Source organism: Alligator mississippiensis, chromosome 4 (genome assembly GCF_030867095.1).
Source record: "Alligator mississippiensis isolate rAllMis1 chromosome 4, rAllMis1, whole genome shotgun sequence".
Taxonomy (NCBI): Eukaryota; Metazoa; Chordata; order Crocodylia; family Alligatoridae; genus Alligator; species Alligator mississippiensis.
In genome coordinates this window covers 26,234,480-26,251,960 of record NC_081827.1, presented here as the reverse complement: position 1 = coordinate 26,251,960, position 17,481 = coordinate 26,234,480, and the positions used below count along the sequence as shown (strand labels likewise).

Sequence of the window (17,481 nt, the reverse complement as noted above, 5' to 3'; positions counted from 1 at the left end):
CCCTCAGGGCAGGTTTGTATAAAATGTCATATAAGAGCTGTTTCTACAGAATAGAAAAATGGGAGGTAAGATGCTCCATTGTCACAGTAAAAATAATGTTGGCCTACTGGGGTTGACTGGAAGTGTCAAGTTTTATTGACTAATGGAGTCTGTCTTTTGGTTAGTAAAATATAAAACATTGTCCTATCTTAAAGGGAATATGCACTGACATTGAAGTTATCCAAATTTATATCTTGTATTCTATGAAAATACTTTTACTTTAAACAGAATATAATAGTAATATATTCTGAGAAGCATAATGGTGTGCAGTCTTTGCCTCCTGGATGAAGGAAAGGTCAGCTGTCAGTGAGAGAGAGTTTTTTGATGTGGGCAGTCAGACTGTGATACAGGTGATCTTTCCAAGGGAGAAAGCATACTACAACTGAGATTTCCTTTAAAATGTGTCTGTTGAACCATTAACAGTATATCGCCTATCTTAATTTTTTTTGATGCCCAGAAAAATACTGCTTTGTTGTCCATTTCAGTTTTTTCTTTCCCAGAAAATGGGTAATCAAAAGTTCTGGGTATTCTGGCTATTTTTCTTTTCTCACAGTTTGATAAAGAATTTGGTACCTTTGTTCTCCAAATTTAGCACAGCATCTTACCTCCCAAGTTTATATTATACCTATCCAATCCAAATTTTGAAATAGTTCAGAAATTCTTTGTAAGCTGTAAATTCTAATAGCAGTACCATTGTTTATTATGGATCTTAAAAATGCCTGTAATGTTGATCGTGACTGTGATAGTTTGCCACAACTGGAGAGGCTGTCAGGAGCCAGCCGCTCTCCCTCCCTCCCCTTCAGAAAGTGGGGGGAGGTAGAACAGGGCACTGTGGGATGCTAGGTGTCTGAGAGACTCCCTGTAATGCTACGTGTGACTGGACAGATGTGATGCTACAAAATGTAGCACTACAGAGAAGTTCCTGTTTTGTGACAGATCTGCCATTTTTGTAGTGCTACAGATGACAAGAACATCTGCACGCTTCCTTTTTGGTAGTGCCACAAGGACATACATCTAACATTGCTACAAATGTAAGGTGTGTCCATAGCTTAAATTCTGTGCTTTCAGTAGGTTTGCTTAAATAGCCAAATAAAACTTGAGACTTAATAGGCCAAATTTGCATTTCCAACTTTCAGATTATGTGCAAATTAGTCAGTTGTGTGCTTATTAATATAAAAAGGTCAGTTCATTTACAAACATTGTGCATGATGTTTTGGATTTTATTATTAGAATTTTGGTATGGGCCCACATATTTTTCTTTTAATATTTATCAAAGTGCTTGTACTTTGAATTGTTATGAGATGAACTGGATTAAGAATATGCTTTTTAGTGTTTTAAGTGATTCTTAATAATGGTGCCCTGGCACTCTGATGTACCCTGAGATCCTTGCAAGGGTGTTGTGGGTTGTTGCATAATATTGGCACTGTTTGGTGTGCATATGTGATTCACAGGATAAACCCAGAGCTTTCACATAGGAATTCATAGAGGTAAAAACATTCTGAATTGTGATCTTTTTGAGTTCTTTGCAACAAAAGAAGTGCTCTATATTTTTTTCTGTAGTCAAAAAATAGAGAGAACTAAGACCTGGCATTTTCTAAGCAGTGTCTCAAGTCTGTCCAGGGACGCTTTGAGTCTAAAAAGGTTGAAAACGGCTGCATTAGAGGAATCAGGAGTTCTTATAACTAAAGCACAGGTGGTTGCTGTTCTGTTCCCTGCACTGTTATAGGCTTCTTGAGTGACATAATGTAGCTTTTCTGTCTGTAAAGGTGTTGTAAGGCCTACTTATTTGTAATTATAAAGTGATTTAAGATCTGATAGACAGCTATGTAAAAGAGCAATGAAGTGTTACAAGTACTAATATTTAGATGGTTATATAGCTGTCTGAGTGCTAACTTGGAGATGCTTCCTTTATTTAATAAATAATATTTTCCTGGCCTAAATAATCTGCAAATGCGAAGGCTTTCCTTCAGATAATAGTCTACATAGAAATTCTCATGTATAAGTAGGGATCCTGGTTTTCTCTGATAAAAATTGGAAATTCTGTTTATCAGAGAATTTGCAAGGGTTTTTTTTAAAACACCCAAGATCTGCAATTAACATGAAAAGCCACAATTTTACAATTTTAAAGCAGTTTGGAAGCCTATTAGTGCCTCAATCACTATAATAAAATAAATTGTAAATACCTATACATTTTGGTGTTTGATTTTGGGTTTTTATCATGGAAAATCAGAGCTCCTTCTGCCCCCTTAGCTCACAGAACTTAGGTTCTGTGAGCTAAGCCCCCAAGCCATAGTCTGCCAGCCCTGCTGGTGCCCCCCACTCCCTCCCACAGAACCACAGCCCTGCTGGTGCCCCTAACCCTCCCTCACCCAGAGCCCCCTGTCCCACTCAGCCCTGCCAGAGGAGGCCCCCAGCTGCCAGGGTTATGGGGCCAGAGACCTGGGTCTGCATCCCCCTGCCCCCCACAGCAGTGCCCAAGCCCTGACTGCTGCCTGTGGGAGGCAGCAGTTGCTGCAGCAGAGTGGAGTATGGAGCCTCACTCCCTTCCTCTGCAGGCAGCATGGCTGGAGTGGAGCCCGTGGGAGGGTGGGGTGCAAGCTGCCTGCTGTGGGTTTGGGTGGGAAGGCAGGGGGACCCGTGCCCCCCCAGATCAGTGCATGGTATGGGCTCTGGACCCAGGCTTCCCACCCTGCTGCCCTCCCTGGAGCCTCCGCAGCCCAGTGGGCAGGATCTGGCACTACAGGGCAGAGTGGGTCTGCACAGAAAAGCTCCTTGCCACTGTGAGCTCTGTGCTACCCTTGTGATGTACCCCTTGCCTGACCCAGAGCAGTGAGGGGCACAACTCCATGCTGCTGCCCCCGCTGCTGCTCAGTAGGCAGGGGGCATGTTGCCAGGGCAACACAGGGCTCACAGTGGCAAGGAGATTCCCTACCTGGCTCCATTCTGCCCTGCTGCACTGGGTCCTGCCCGCCAGGCTGCAGAGGCCCTGGCAGAGGGCAGCAGGGCAGGGAGCCCGAGCCCACAGCTGGCAGCCTGTCCCTACCCTGCACACAGATCTGGGGGGCATGGTCCCTCTTGGGAGTGTACACAGTGGTAGGGAGCCAGCCTGCCTCCAGCCCCCAGACAAGCCCCTTGAAGCCCTATCCTGCTCCCCACTGGGCCCTGCGGCCGTCCATTCCAGCCCTGGGCACCAAGCCCTACACACCACCCACATGAGCAGCAGACCCAGTCCCAACCCTGCCCAACTCTCTCCCTCTCTATGGGGGCCTCAAACCCTCTCCCCCCAGACTTACCTGTAAGAGCTGCTCTCCTGGCTGTGTAGCGGCCACTCCTTGCCTGACCATCCTCCTCCCACTCTCCCTTTCTCCTTTCAGGCTGGAACTCTGCCAGCCTGCAGAGAACTCTTTGCAAAACTGCAAAATCTGTGCATTTTGCCTTTAAAATGAGAAATCTGCATTTTTCTTGGGTAAAGGGGGAAATCCAGCCTTTTTCTCTGTTTTTCCGTGGGAAACGGAAGACCTGTATCCCTGCTTATAAGCATGCTCACCCTCTGAGCCTTTTACCAGAGACTTTTGTCTTGGTGGTACCCATTGAGTATGCTGCAACCCCTCCTCCTCATGATCCCCCACACACAAGCAGGGGAAAGCAATCTGTACTTCCTGCCATTCACTTCCTCTCACCCACATGACTAGGAGAAAGCACTGTGCTGGTCTGCCTTTGCAATGTTAACTTGAAGCTTAGCATCTGTTCCTTGTAATGTATTTCTTATATATATAATCGTTTTTATTACCTTTTCCTCTCTTTCCCCTAATTTTGAGTTGGTGGGTACCCAGTTTTTTGTTTTGGGGGCTGGGTTTGGGCCTCCCTCCACTTTGTTCCAAATGATTTTCTCCTGCACTGTTCTCTTTGTTGCTGCCATCCTGCTGCAGCAATGTGGGGAATGACTTCAAGACAATCCTTCAATAATTAGATTCTGAATCTGGAAAATTATAATACTCCTATAAATTTTCCTTGTAGCCCCAGCTCTTAACTTGCTGCAGGTGCCCAGGGCAGCAGGCATCTACTTCACCTGATCTACCTTGGGTCTTATAGATTTGATCTCACGGGTCCTAGGGGGGTTTTGAGAGATGTGGAGCTGGCATGGCTGAGCTGCAAAGATGGGCAGGCAAGGAAGTAGGGGCTGTGTTATGGCCTCAGTGTTTACTGCTCCAGGGGAGCCCACATGGGCTCCTCTGTTTCCCAGGGCAAGTGCCACCTGGACCTTCCAGCCAGGCAGCCTAGCCTAACACCTGAGGGCACAGCTTACCCAGGATGCTGGGAGAAGTTCAGGGGCTGATTCCCAGCCGGAGAAATTGGCACTGGAGTCTAGAGTGGTACTGCTTTACCCTACCTGTGCAAGTGGCACCTACAGTAGTCTATACTGTCCCACTTCCCTGAGACAAAGGGCCTAGACACAAGTGCAGAGGCTGCTCTGATGTGCTGTAATTACAGCACGTTGAAGCAGACTCAATTAATGGAGTCTGCTGGAATGTGGTAATTACCGTGGTCCAGCAGCCTCCTGCATCTGATGTGTCAGCATCTCTGTGCTTAAAAATGGCAGCGGGGGCACTTGAACTAAAGCTTGTCAAATGAGCAAGTGCCCCTGCTGCTATTTTTAAGTGCAGGGAAACTGATACATGAGATGCTGCAGCGCTTTAATTAGAGCAGCTTTCCGAGAGCTCTCTCAGAGCTGCTCTAATTAAAGTGCTGCCTCCTCTCCCCACCGCCCCTGGAACACATGTAAAAGTGGCCATTATGAGTAAAGCTTGCATCCTGGGTCAGTGTTTCTTCAACCTGGGGACACTGTCACTCCCCCCCTCCATCATGGGTCCCCTCCACCTGCTGCGGTGCAGCTCGTCCTGGCATGTCCCCCTTCTCTGATTTGCTCTGTCCATATATTCTGCAACCCTGACCTACCTGCTGCCCCCTAGTCCTCCCTGACCTGTGTGGAGGGCCACTCTTTGGACCCCTACTACAGTCATATTTTACTTTTGCTATAGATTCCTCTAGACAGCAGTGATGGTCAGTGACAGGGAGACCTCTAGGGGGGAACAAGAGTGTCCACCGGGTTTGGGATATGCTGGCTCAGGGCACAAACTGACTGAGGTGACCTTTGGGGCTCCCCCTCTAAGTAGACACTTGAGGCATGTGCTCTCCTCATTTCCCTTAGCTACACCACTGGGACCTCCCTTCAGGCCATGGTATAGCAGAGTCCCCTCCTACAGCAGCTGCTTCCCAGGCCAGCTCTAACCAGTGTCTCCTGGAAGCAGAGTTGCTGCAACAGTTCTACTTGGCAGTGGCAGTGCAGTTCCCTGGGAAAGGTCTCATGGCACCCCGGGATGCTCAAGCACCCATGTTGAGAACCCCTGCTGTATAGCCTTATGGGTCCAGAGTCTTCATAACCTGCTAAGGCCTCCAGTGATGCTTGAGCTCACTGAGCACTAACTTAGGAACAGTACAAATTAATCTCCTGTATGGAGCTTCTGCCCCAGCTTTTGGCTGACCTTTCAGCTCTGCAGCTACCAGGTCTGGTACCATATGCTGTTGTTCCAGTGCAAAACTTTCTGGGACTCTTTTGAGCCAGATTCTGTGTGTTTGGAGCCTTATACCAAGTATGATTCAAATTCAGTGTTCCTGACACTGGCACCTGTGATCTCCCCACAGTTTTAGTGAGAGATTCTGGCATGCAGCTTGTTGACAGGTATTTTCATACTATCTGCCAGGGAGCCTCACTCTACCCTATGGGCTTGGTGCTTTCAAGAACCAACCCAGTTACTCAGTTACCAGTTGCAGGGGCTCTCCCTGTCCTGCCGCTGGGATGAGACCTGGCTGGGTCCTAGTGCCCATGCACCCACTTGCTTCTGATCCAGTGTGTTATTCCAGCCTCCAGCCAGAAAAAGTTGCCTACCCCTGAACTAAGAGATTGTGGTGCATATTAGGGATGTGCAAAGCTTCGGTCACCGATTCAGTTCAGAGGAGATTCAGCTGCTGAATCGGGCCGAATCTCCAAATTGAATCAGGAGACCCGTTAATCTCTCCAAATCAAATCAGAAGCCTCGGAATCGATTTGGAGAGATTCCTAAAGATTTGATGATACGGTCATAGACACAGCTTTATATGTTTTTTCTATGTACCTCGAGGTACCAGGCATGGCTCGTGAACACTGAGATGATGGGGCGGATGGAGTGTCCCACAGGAGTGCGGGGGGTACCCTGTGCGCTCGGTGGTGGACCTGGAAGTGAACCAGAAGCACTTCTGGTCCCTTCTGGGTCCGCCACCCAGAGAGCATGGGAGACCCCCTTGCTCCCTGGCTCGGTGACTGGTGCCTCCTGGGTCTGGGGGGGCACCCGGGGTCCTCCCGTGGCTGATTGCTGAGCTGGGGAGGAGGGGGGGACATGGTGGGGGTCCCCCATGCACTCGGCAGCAGACCTGGAAGTGGACTGGAAGTACTTCTGGCCCACTTCTGAGGCTGCCACTGAGCATGCAGGGGACACCCCACCGCCCCCCCTCCCCATTCTCATGGGATGCTCCATCTGCCCTACCATCTCAGTGTTCACGAGCTGCTCCTGGTACCTCAAGGTATGTAGAAGAAACATACAAAACTGTGTCTGTGGCTGAATCGCTGATTCCCCGAATTGGAATCAAATCTTCAGATTTGGCCAAATCGAACCAGGACAGTGATCTGAATCAGTGAATCGAATCACTGTCCCCTGAATTGGGCCGAATCTGAATCCGAATCAAAATACTGCCTGCTTTGCACACCCCAGTGCATATCTGGTTTTCCCCCATCAGTTGGTAAGTCCTCACAGCTCTGATGGTCTTCACCTAGGTCCTCTCAGTTGCAGCCTTGCACTTTGGAAAACGAGGAACACACCTGAATGATTGGTGGATTCACCCACACCTGAATGATTGGTTATTAAAGGATTATTAAAATCATGTGTCAGAGAGTTTTCAGACTACCATGGCATAGGTTTCCTTTTTTCAGGGAGAAACAGTTTTCAGACTTCCATTTCATAGATTTTTGGGTCAACCACCGAAAGTCAACTGTGGCTCCAGTGCAAATGTTGGACTTTTATTAGCAGTACTTTAGACACCACGTCAGCAAGGGCCTGGCTCCCACAGGAGCAACTTTAGGCTCTAAAGGAGCTCATCCTGCTGGTTAAGAATGTCCTGTGGCAGATGTAAAGGCATGACTTACTATTCTTTGACACATAGGCATGTGCACCTTCATCACATTGCATACCAGACTTAAGCTGAGGACCTGTAAGCCTAGCTGTACACTGTCTTCTCTTCAAAAAGAAACCATCTAACTATGACTATAAGGATCTTAAGGCCCCTATTGTCCTTCCTTGAGTAGTGGAAGAACCCAAGCAGTGTTTATTTTGATGTGTGCCCTTCTTTCTCTACCGTGTTTACATCATTAATGACAGGGCGGGAGCGGGGCATGGAGGGTTCATGTGGGGCCTTTGGACCCAGGACAGTGGGTAAATTCATATTAATGCCCTGTGTCTCAGGACAGTTTTGAAGACCTGTGTCACCTTCTCCCATCTCATTCTGGGCTGTCAGTCCAGTCCATGATGACAGCACCTTCACCATGTTTGCAAAAAGAAGAATAGAATTGTAATGTTTCCCTGGCTCAGCAGAGAAGTGGTTCAACTTTGGCTTGGTTCATACATCACCAGATATGTCTCTCCATGATGCACTTGCTGAGTGTCCATAATGCCATAGCAGATCTCTAAGCAGTCATCTCTATGCCACAAGGAGAAATCAGGAACTCAGTCTGCCGGATAGACCTCTTTGCAACTCAAATCAGCAACTAATGTCCCTTCTTTTTCCTGAGGAGGCTTGACCTGATTTAAATGCTGCCTCCTTACCCCCTGCTGAGTCAACCTGTTCACTTGATGTGAGAAAATTTCACTTCCTCCACCTCACAGCCTGGTGCTAGATGGCTCTCACAGGAGCCATCTTTGCAATAGATCAAGGATATTCTCAGAAACAGATTAATCTATAGTAGAAAGGATTCTACCACATGAACTGACTCGGCTAAGTGATTCATTCTTTCAAGTTGGTGCACCTGCAGGCATCTTTCTTTGGTTCCAAACATTTGACAGTGCCTATTATAATTTAAAAGTGTTGGTCTTTCCATGAGCTCTATTGGGGTTCCCCAAGGAGTCTATTTGTCACACCAATCCCTGTGGATGTTCCTCCCATGGTCTTGCATCCCCTTGCCCTGAGATTCCTCAAGAATCTGTCAAAGGTGTTTTCCATCATTAGAGATCTACTGGATCAAGTCCTTAGTACCCACCCAGAATTCTTGCTTAAGGGGTTACTGAGTTTCATTTGAGCCAGCAGTTCTCTTGTGCCAGTTTTCTTCCCAAAATCATAGAACTCCTAAGCTAGGTCTTTAGTACACGTGTTTGATGTTAAGTAGGCATTGGCCTATTGCTTGCATAGGATTGAGTGCTTCTTGAAATCTCTGTGGCTCTGTGAGACATAAAGGCTGAGTGATATCAGCCCAGCAGCTGTCTGACTGGATATCAGGTTGTGTGAATTCTGTTATGGATTGTCAAAATGATACAGCCCATCAGGGCCCTCCCTCATCTTCATGCAAATTGAATATAATATTGGACTCTGCAGTTGAAAGAAAAGTGAGGCTCAGGGGGAGAGCTTGAAAGTGGAGTGGCTTGGGGGAAGCAGGTTTGAAGCACAGTCTACATGTACTGCCAAGGCAAATAGTCTCTTGTCAAAGGCTCAGGGGCTGAGCCTACCCACAAGTGAGAATGTGGAAAAATACAGCTCAAAGAACTCCAGTTACTGGTAAGTAACTTTTTTAAATGGAAGTTTGAAAACCAAATATCTATTGTTCATCACACGCACTGTCATTTTTCTTTGGTGATGAAAAGGGAGGAACTTTTAAAAAATTACAGTGGGAATTTATATTGTATACCATAAGCACATGTATTCACAGAACATGTTCAGGCTTCAGGTATGCACATACAATATGAGCTAGCAGAATGTTGTCTATTGATAATATATTGTGCCTGTTAAGTTATTTCGTTGAGTAGCAGAAATAAGTGGTGAAATACCATGCCACCCTGGTTACATTGAAAGTAAGACACACGATTATTTAATGTTTTAAACAAAATACATCTTACTAGAAAAAAAGGGATTTTTGGTGTTATCTTTTATTAGACCAACTGTATAGTTAAGTTAAGAGTGATATTAGACAAGCTCTCAGGCATGAAGTTGAACTTCTTCAGGTCTGGGCTGCTTTGTATCTGTAGCCTTGTCTAGCATCTCCCAACTACAGTTCGACCAGTAAAAGGTATCACCAAAAAAACTTGCTTCTGGCACATCTCCTGGACCATCACCACTACAGCACTCCAACCCTCCTCTAACTTCTTAAACGTTCAGGGTAATAAATTATAAAATGCTGATACAGAAACTTGTTCTTTCTATAATATGTACTATTGCATTTGTATTTGAATAGCTAGACTTTAAAGAGTAGTTTTCTTTAATTCAGATTAACAAAATTACTTTTCAACTGATTTTATGTAACCAGGTCCTTCAAGGTTTGGATTACCTACACAGCAAGTGCAAGATCATCCATACGGATATTAAACCAGAGAATATCTTGATGTGTGTGGATGATGCCTATGTCCGTAGAATGGCTGCTGAAGCTACAGAATGGCAGAAAGCTGGTGCTCCTCCTCCTTCTGGTTCAGCAGGTACAGTAATAGATTTAAACTTGCTGTGAAAAAGAACCTACTTCAAAACACTGATTGGAATAACATACTGTATTCTAGTTAATAAGAGTGATATATTTTAAAATGACCAAGTTAAATGTGTAAATGTTAATAATTTTAATTTATTCTTATTTAATTTACTCCTGTTGCTTTATTTTTTCATGCTTGTATACTACCATAATTTTGAGTTCTCTATAATATAAGAAAAAGTTGTGTTGAAACAATCTGTCTTGCTTTCTGAGATGGGAACTTTAATGATAGCTTTTAGTAGGTCAAGAGCCTTGCCAATCTGCAAGATCCCTAAAAGCAAATAGCCTTTTCTGAATTGTTGTTCCCAATTCTGCTACAAGTTTATAACATTACATTTGAAATTGGCTGACTTTTAATAATCATAGTTTGATTTAGTGATGCCATGGAAGTCTTGGATTCCCTGGTCTTTGAAACTTAAAAACTGAGTTTATTGTACGTATGTCTAGGTCCTGTCTAGGTTATACTTTTAACCAATGCTGCATATAAAACAGAAAGAAAAATTTGCATTTGGCTCGGATGGGACTGTACCTTTTTCTTTGTTCAGGAGAGAACCAGGGATGGTTGGTAGAGCTTGGAATGGGAAAGTTTACAATGAAATGATGTAGAGATGCTTATGATGTGTCTACACCATATTAGCTATTTATCTTTGTGGGTCTGCTCCTACTTGCTACATGACAAACCCAAAAACAGAGTGGTGAAGCCACTCTGCGGGCATAATTTCCCATTGCTCTTGAGCACATCAGATGCAGATATCTGGAGAGTATCTGTAACAAGATGCCCCAGAATGTCTTCACTACTGTATTTCTGGGTACGAAGCATGTGAATGGGAGTGGGTAAGCAGGGCATGCTCAGAAGTATCCTTCCAGGGGCACACTGGCAACACGGTTTAGAGATGTTCTAAGAGGAAATGTGGTTGTTCTAAAAGTTGCCAGTCCTGTGTCCTGGTCATTTGTTACGCCAGCATATCACAAGAGGGACTGGGGAAAGGCAGTATTGAAGAAAGCGGTTATATTGTAGATAAAAGTATAGGGACCAATAGAATAACCTCTATTACAGCAAGAATCCAGCTGCCTTCGTAGTATAGGTTCCATTTTTTTTTTTCAGAATCGAACATATTATTTTTGGGCCTTCTCAATTTTGCAGTATATTCACTTTCTGCATGAAAATTTTCCAGACTTAGACTTCCCTTTTTTAGAGTGTTATATGTGGTTTTGTATTTCTGTGTTTAAAATACTAGGGAAAATATAATGTATTGTTTTGGTTTTAAATAATGTTTGATTGTCTATTTAATAGACAGGTAATAATTGGACAAGGAGACAGTTAAGATTATGCATGTAACCTTGATAGTAACAGACCATGAGATTGTAGTGTTCTTTTAAGGAAGATGTTTTATGGAATTATCTCTATTGTTTGTTAGCTAATTATAATTGTTACTTATGCCCCTTTCCCCAGCACTAACTGAGGATGAACTGTACTCTTCAGCTTTTCCAGAAAGTCCACTACAAAGTCACACTTGTGAGACAATGGTGAAGATCCTAATGTTGACCACCTTTTAGAAATTACTGCCCCTACGTTTTATACAACCAGTCATACAACCAGTCTGCTATAGAACTAAGTGTTCAGAACTGAAACGATAAATGGGCTGTGTAGCCTCAACTTTTTTTGTAAGCTGCAGTGGACCTTCTCTTTATGCACAGATTTCCGTATAGCTTTTCTGTGCTTTTCTCTCTTGTAGTTATTTACTTTTTTTAGGGTTTTCTGAAGGCTCTGAGGTTTTGGTATTTTGGGGTTTTATATATATATTATATATGTGTGTGTGTGTGTGTGTGTGTGTGTGTGTGTGTGTGTGTGTGTGTGCGCGCACACACATACTGCATAGATGTATTGTTATTCTATGCAAGTTAATACTCTGACAAAGCAGACTAGGCCATATGGCCCATCCACTGCTCAAAAGTCGGTCAGGAAGAGTCTAAAGCATATTCTTTTCTTCTAGGCTTGTGATATAAAATGTGCAAACTTAGTTTAATTTGCTTTGGGGAGGCCCACTCCCTGTTCGGTGCTTTTTATCACTGTTTTTTTTAGTTGCCTAAAGCATTTGCTTCTTAATAGATTTAAGGCTGTCTACTCTGGCTTCAAACATGACCTCACACCTAGACACTGTAAAAGTCTGTTCTCAGTCAGGAAGTAATTTTCTTCCCCCAACTAATTAAACCCTTTAGTCATTTTTGTTAATTTTCCCTGAACTATTTCAAATTTGTCAGTATGTATTTGATAAGTTTACCAAAACAGATCTTATTATTCCAGCTGTGTCACTTTTCAGGGCTAGATTTTTTCTTCTTTGTGTTGGTGACCCACTTTCCCATTCTGGCTTTATTCTGCCTTCCTTCATTGCCCCAGTATGCACACATTTTTCCAGTTTACTGCTAGCTCTGCCCAACTTCTGGTTCTTATTTGGTTCAATAAGATTTGAGCAGTCCCTGGGGTTAAGTGGCACATGCGGGGGTCATTGTCAGTTTCTCGCAATGGACAGAGAACATAAGAACTGCCATATATTGGGTCAGGCCATAGGTCTATCTTGCCCAGCTGCCTGTGGCCACCAGAAGGCACTACCACTTCCCCCTGGCTGTTGCTAGAGCTGCAGGGTCAGGGAGCACCAGGAGCCGGATGAGCTAATGCAGGCTCCTGCTCTTCCCACCACTACCACCACCTTGCCTGTACCTACAGCCCTCCCTCCCCTTCTGGGGGCCACCACCTGCTGCTTCGCTGCCTACAGCAAGAGGGAACCCGCAATGCCAGTGGGGCCCCTCCACCAGAAACCACCACCTACTGTTCTGCTAGCTGCTCCAGCAGTACCCCTGTGTTTATTGTCCTGTGCCCCATTCCCCCTCTCCCAGTGTTTTGTGAGTGTCTGAGGAAACCAGCAGCATGCTTTCCCTCCTGTGTATCCTTGTGTGTCTTTTTGTGTTTACCTCCCAGCCCCTTACATGCACCCCCCTAAAAACTGCCCCCCCCCCCCCCCCCGAGTGCAGCCAGAGGAGGCACCCTGGACTTCCCTGCAGCAAGCCATCCACTTTCATTATGGCAGAGGGAGAGCACACAGCTCCCCCTCTTGCACCCCACCAACCTCTTCCCACCTAACCTCCCATGGCATGGCAAGAGCCCCCTAAGGGGGCTGCTGTGCTGGCAGCATCCAACTAGAAGCCAGCCAATGAGATGGGGGAGACCTCGCAGGGCTAGGGGATTTCTGCTAGCCAGTCTCTCTTGGAGCGGGCTACAGGGCTCCCTAAACCAAACAGGAGAAGGGAAAAGGCAAGGGCTCCTTGTCCTCCTCCACAGGGGATGGGAAAGGAAAAGGGCTTGGGAACATAGTCAAATCAGCAACACCTGCAGAGACCATTCCTCCAGCTCTGCAAGCCTGGCTACTCAGCCCAGCAGCTGGAGCTGTGCCCAGGTGGCTGCAGAGAAATGTGCAGTCTCAGAGCTTGGGCCCACCACCTCCTCCACCCACACCTCCTCAGACAATTGGGGCCCCCTCCCCACCTTCAGCTTGTGCCATGGGGTACTCTGTAACATGCTGTCTCATGGGGGACTTCAGTCACCCTGATATCTGCTGAAAAGGCAATACAGCAGTGCGCAGGCAATCCAGGAAGGTTTTGCAAAGTGTTGGGGCAACTTCCTGGTGCAAGTGCTGGAGCAGCCAACTAGGGGTCATGCTCTTCTTGACCTGCTGCTCACAAACAGGGAAGAATTGGTGGGGAATATAGTGATGGATGACAGCTTAGGCAACAGTGACCACTAGATGATTGAGTTCAGGATCCTGAGGAAAGAAGGGATGGAGAGCAGCAGACTAAGGACCCTGGACTTCAGAAAAGCAGACTTTGACTTGCTCAGGGAACTCATGGGCAGGATCCCTTAGGAAGCCAGTCTGAGGGGAAGAAGAGTCCAGGAGACCTGGCTGTACTTTAAAAAAGACTTACTGAGAGTGCAGAAACAAACCATCCCAATGTGCAGGAAGACTAGCAAGTATGGCAGAAGACCAGCTTGGCTTAGAAAGGAACTCTTCAGTAAACTAAATCACAAACAGGAAGCTTACAAGAAGTGGAACCTTAGAGAAATAACTAGGGAAGAATAAGATCATTGCTCGGGCATGCAGGGATGAAGTCAGGAAGGCCAAAGCACAATTGGAGTTGTAGCTAGCAAGGGATGTGAAGGGTAACAAGAAGGATTTCTACATGTATGTTGGTAGCAAGAGGAGGATCAGGGAAAGTGTGGGTCCCTTACTCAATAGGGGAGGCAACCTTGTGACAGGATGCAGAAAAAGCTGAAGTGCTCAATGCCTCTTTTGTCTCAGTGTTCACAGGTGAGGTCAGTTCCCAGACTATTGCACTGGGCAGCAGATTGGGGAGGAGGTGAGCTGCACTCAGTGGTCAAAGAACAAGTTATTCTAGTGTATGCTCGAGTCATACTGCATTCCAGGCATCCAGGGCCAGTCTACTGGCATTTCAGCAACAGCCTGCCGCAGGACATAGGCTTTGTGGCCTCCTTCTGGGAATTCTGGCTGGGCTGGTGAGGGCAGCAGCAGGCCTTTCCATTGGCCTGGAGATGGTGGGATGTGGGAAGGTGCGCATCAGGTAGTACTGTCACTGCTACACCTGGGGGGCACACCCAACAGTGGGAGGAGGCTAGAGAGCAGCTTGAAAAGGAAGTTCTGGAGCTGGAGAGGTGCCTGGCCACTGACCCGGACAACCTGTCCCTCTGGGGAGAGTGTTGGGAGAGGTGGGGAGAGCTCAGAGCACTCAGCTCTTGATGACTGCTGCACCTGCAGTGTGTTTGTTCTCTCGGGTGTCCAGCTCCTCTGGGAGATGAGCTGTGGCTCCCACTTCTTCTCTGTCCTGGGGAAGAGGAGGCATGCCAAGAAATATATTGCTTGTCTCCTGGAGGAGGGTGGCAACCCCCTCATGCATCTCAGTGAGCAGCATGAAGGGGTGAGGGCTTTCTACGTAGCTCTATTCTCACCTAATCCAACTGATGCTGACACCTGCCAAGTCTTGTGGGAGGGGCTGCCATAGGTCAGCATAGGCGACAAGGACCAGCTAGAGGATCCTCTCACCTTGGCTGAGCTCTTGGATGCCCTCCACCTGATGACCACTAACAAAATGCCAGGCATTGACAGGCTGACCGTGGAGTTCTACTGCATCTTCTGAGATGTCCTTGGACAGGACCTTGCTACCATCTGGGCTGAGTCTGAGGGGATGGGGAACTCCCCCTGCCATGCAGGAAGGCTAACTCTGCTGCCAAAAGGGAAACCCCTACCATCTGAGGAACTGGCGCCCAGTTTTGCTTTTCTGTATGGATTATAAGGTCATAGTGAAAGCCATCTTACTGCACCTGAGGTCTTTGTAGGCAGATGATTCACCCTGACCAGACACACAGGGTTCCAAGACATTCCATCTTCAACAATCTGTACCTGGCGCAGGACCTCCTCATGTTCACTTGGAAGGATGGCCTGTCATTCATCCTCCTGTCCCTCAACCAGGAGAAGGCATTTGGTGGATCACAGATACCTCATCGGCATGATGAGGGCATTCAGTTTCAGTTCTTATTTCATGCAGTTTTTCCAGGTGCTGTACATGTCCACAGAGTGTATGGTCAAGCTCAATTGGATGTTGACAGAGTCCATCTAGTTCAGGCAGGGAGAGCATCAAGGTTATCTACTGTCAGGCTAGCTCTACACCATCACCCTTGAGCTGTTCCTGTGCCTCTTTTGCGAGTGGGTGGCGGGACTGGTGCTCAAGGAGCCAGCCAGGAGGGTGGTCTTGTCAGCATATGCTAGTGATATGCTCCTTGCCATCCAGGACCCAGACAATGTGGCGCGAGATGGAGAACTACTAGTCCATTTACTCAGCAGCCTCCTCTGCCCAAGTCAACTGGTCAATAGCTGTGGCCTGATGATGGGTGATGGATGGCAGGTGGGCTCACTTCCACCCACACTCCAGAACATCCAATGGAAAGAGGGCATGCTGCTCTATCTGGGGGTCTTCTTGTCCCACAGTCACCCCTCCCTGCTGGAGACCTGGCATCAGCTAGAGGTCAGGGTGTCTGAGCAGCTGTGGGTATGGGTCAGCCTGTTTCAGTGTCTCTCCCTTTGTGGGAGGGCACTAGTCTTCAACCAGCTGGTTTTGTCCATGTTCTGGCACTGCTTCAACACACTGGCCATACTCCCAGAGCTCCTAGCCAGTCTCCAGAAATGGGCACTGGAGTTCTTCTCACTGGGACAGCTCTGGGTCTCTGCAAGTATCTTGAGCCTCCCTTTATGGGAGGGCAGACAGGGTCTGGTCTGCCTCTGCAGCCAGGTCCACATCTTCCGTCTTCAGGCCTTGCAGTGGCACATGTACAGTGCCAGTAGGCAGGCAACGTGGTTCCTGATCAGGCACACGATCCTGCACCACCTCTGAGGGTTCCGATACAACTGGCAGCTCTTCTGTCTGCAAGGTCTTCCCAAGCAAGACCTGGAGGAGCTGCTGGATTTCTATCAGGACCTCCTCAGGGCCTGGAAGCTGGTCTCTGCCTCCAGGTCCCCAGACACAGTCGCCTAGGGCTCTGACCTCCTCGATGTGTCCCTGCTGAAAATCCCTCAGCTGATGGTGCTGGCAACAGAGGTTTCCTCAGTGTGCCAGAGGATGGTCCTGGCCAACATCACTTGTACAGGAGACTTGGACTATACCAGGCAGGGGTGGAGTGGATTCCTTTGCACTGGTCTGGCAAATGGAGGTGCTCCCTGCTATTTACTCCAGGAGGTAAAGGCTGCCCTTGCGTATATCGACCAGGTCCTGCACAAGGGCAGTCCCCACTCCCCAGTATACCCTAACTCACTGGAGCTAGTCCTGAGGCCGCTGCCTTGGCAGGGCTCACAGCACTCCCTGCCCTGGCAGCTTAGCAGACTGGGGGATACCAAGTTGACCTGCCTCTGAACAACCCACTGCCTCCAGCTCTACATGCTTGTGCTCCACACGGTCCATCCCTGCTCCGACAAGTGGCAGGACACCCTAGGTGAAGGGTGGGGGACAAGGGTCCCTGATGGACAAGTCCGTATTCAAGCTTGATCCCATGAGTCACCAGGGACCTCATCTGGCAGCTTCTCCACGGAGCTGTTGCCACGAATGTGTATCCTGTGCACTTTGTGGGCACCCTTAACATCTGGTACTTTTGCCAAAAGAGGGAAACCCTGGCACACATCTATCTTGAGTGCACCAGGTTGCTACCTCCAGTATCTCCTGCTGAGGTTCTGGCTGCACTTCTCCCTGCACCTTTTTGTCATTCATTCCCTGTCTGTGACCCTACCCAGCCCCAGTCCCTCCTAATTAACCGCCTCCTGACTCTGGCCAAACTGGCCATGTAGAAGACCAGGAAGGTGGCTTTGGCTGGGGGAAACTGAGCAAATGTGGGACTGTCTTCCTGTCATTCCTTCATTCACGTCTCTAAACAAAGTTACACTGGTTGGCATCCACAGGCTCCCTCGACTCATTCAGGGGGCAGTGGCCATTGTCCCCTTCCAAATCCCTTGTTATTAACCTGTGACCTCACTGTCATCCTTGTTTTCTTTTTATTTGTCCCAAGTAATGAGTTG

The 17,481-nt window shown here is 47.3% G+C and overlaps 1 protein-coding gene across 12 annotated transcripts in view; it reads left to right on the top strand.

The window, feature by feature from the left end:
• SRPK2 (SRSF protein kinase 2) overlaps window positions 1–17,481 on the top strand; it is a 276,798-nt gene that overhangs the window by 207,869 nt on the left and 51,448 nt on the right. For all 12 annotated transcript variants that reach the window (XM_059725855.1, XM_059725851.1, XM_059725853.1 and 9 more), the window contains one exon: window positions 9,641–9,806. In XM_059725855.1, coding sequence (XP_059581838.1) covers window positions 9,641–9,806 — 166 coding nt within the window. The remainder of the gene's footprint in view (window positions 1–9,640; window positions 9,807–17,481) is intronic.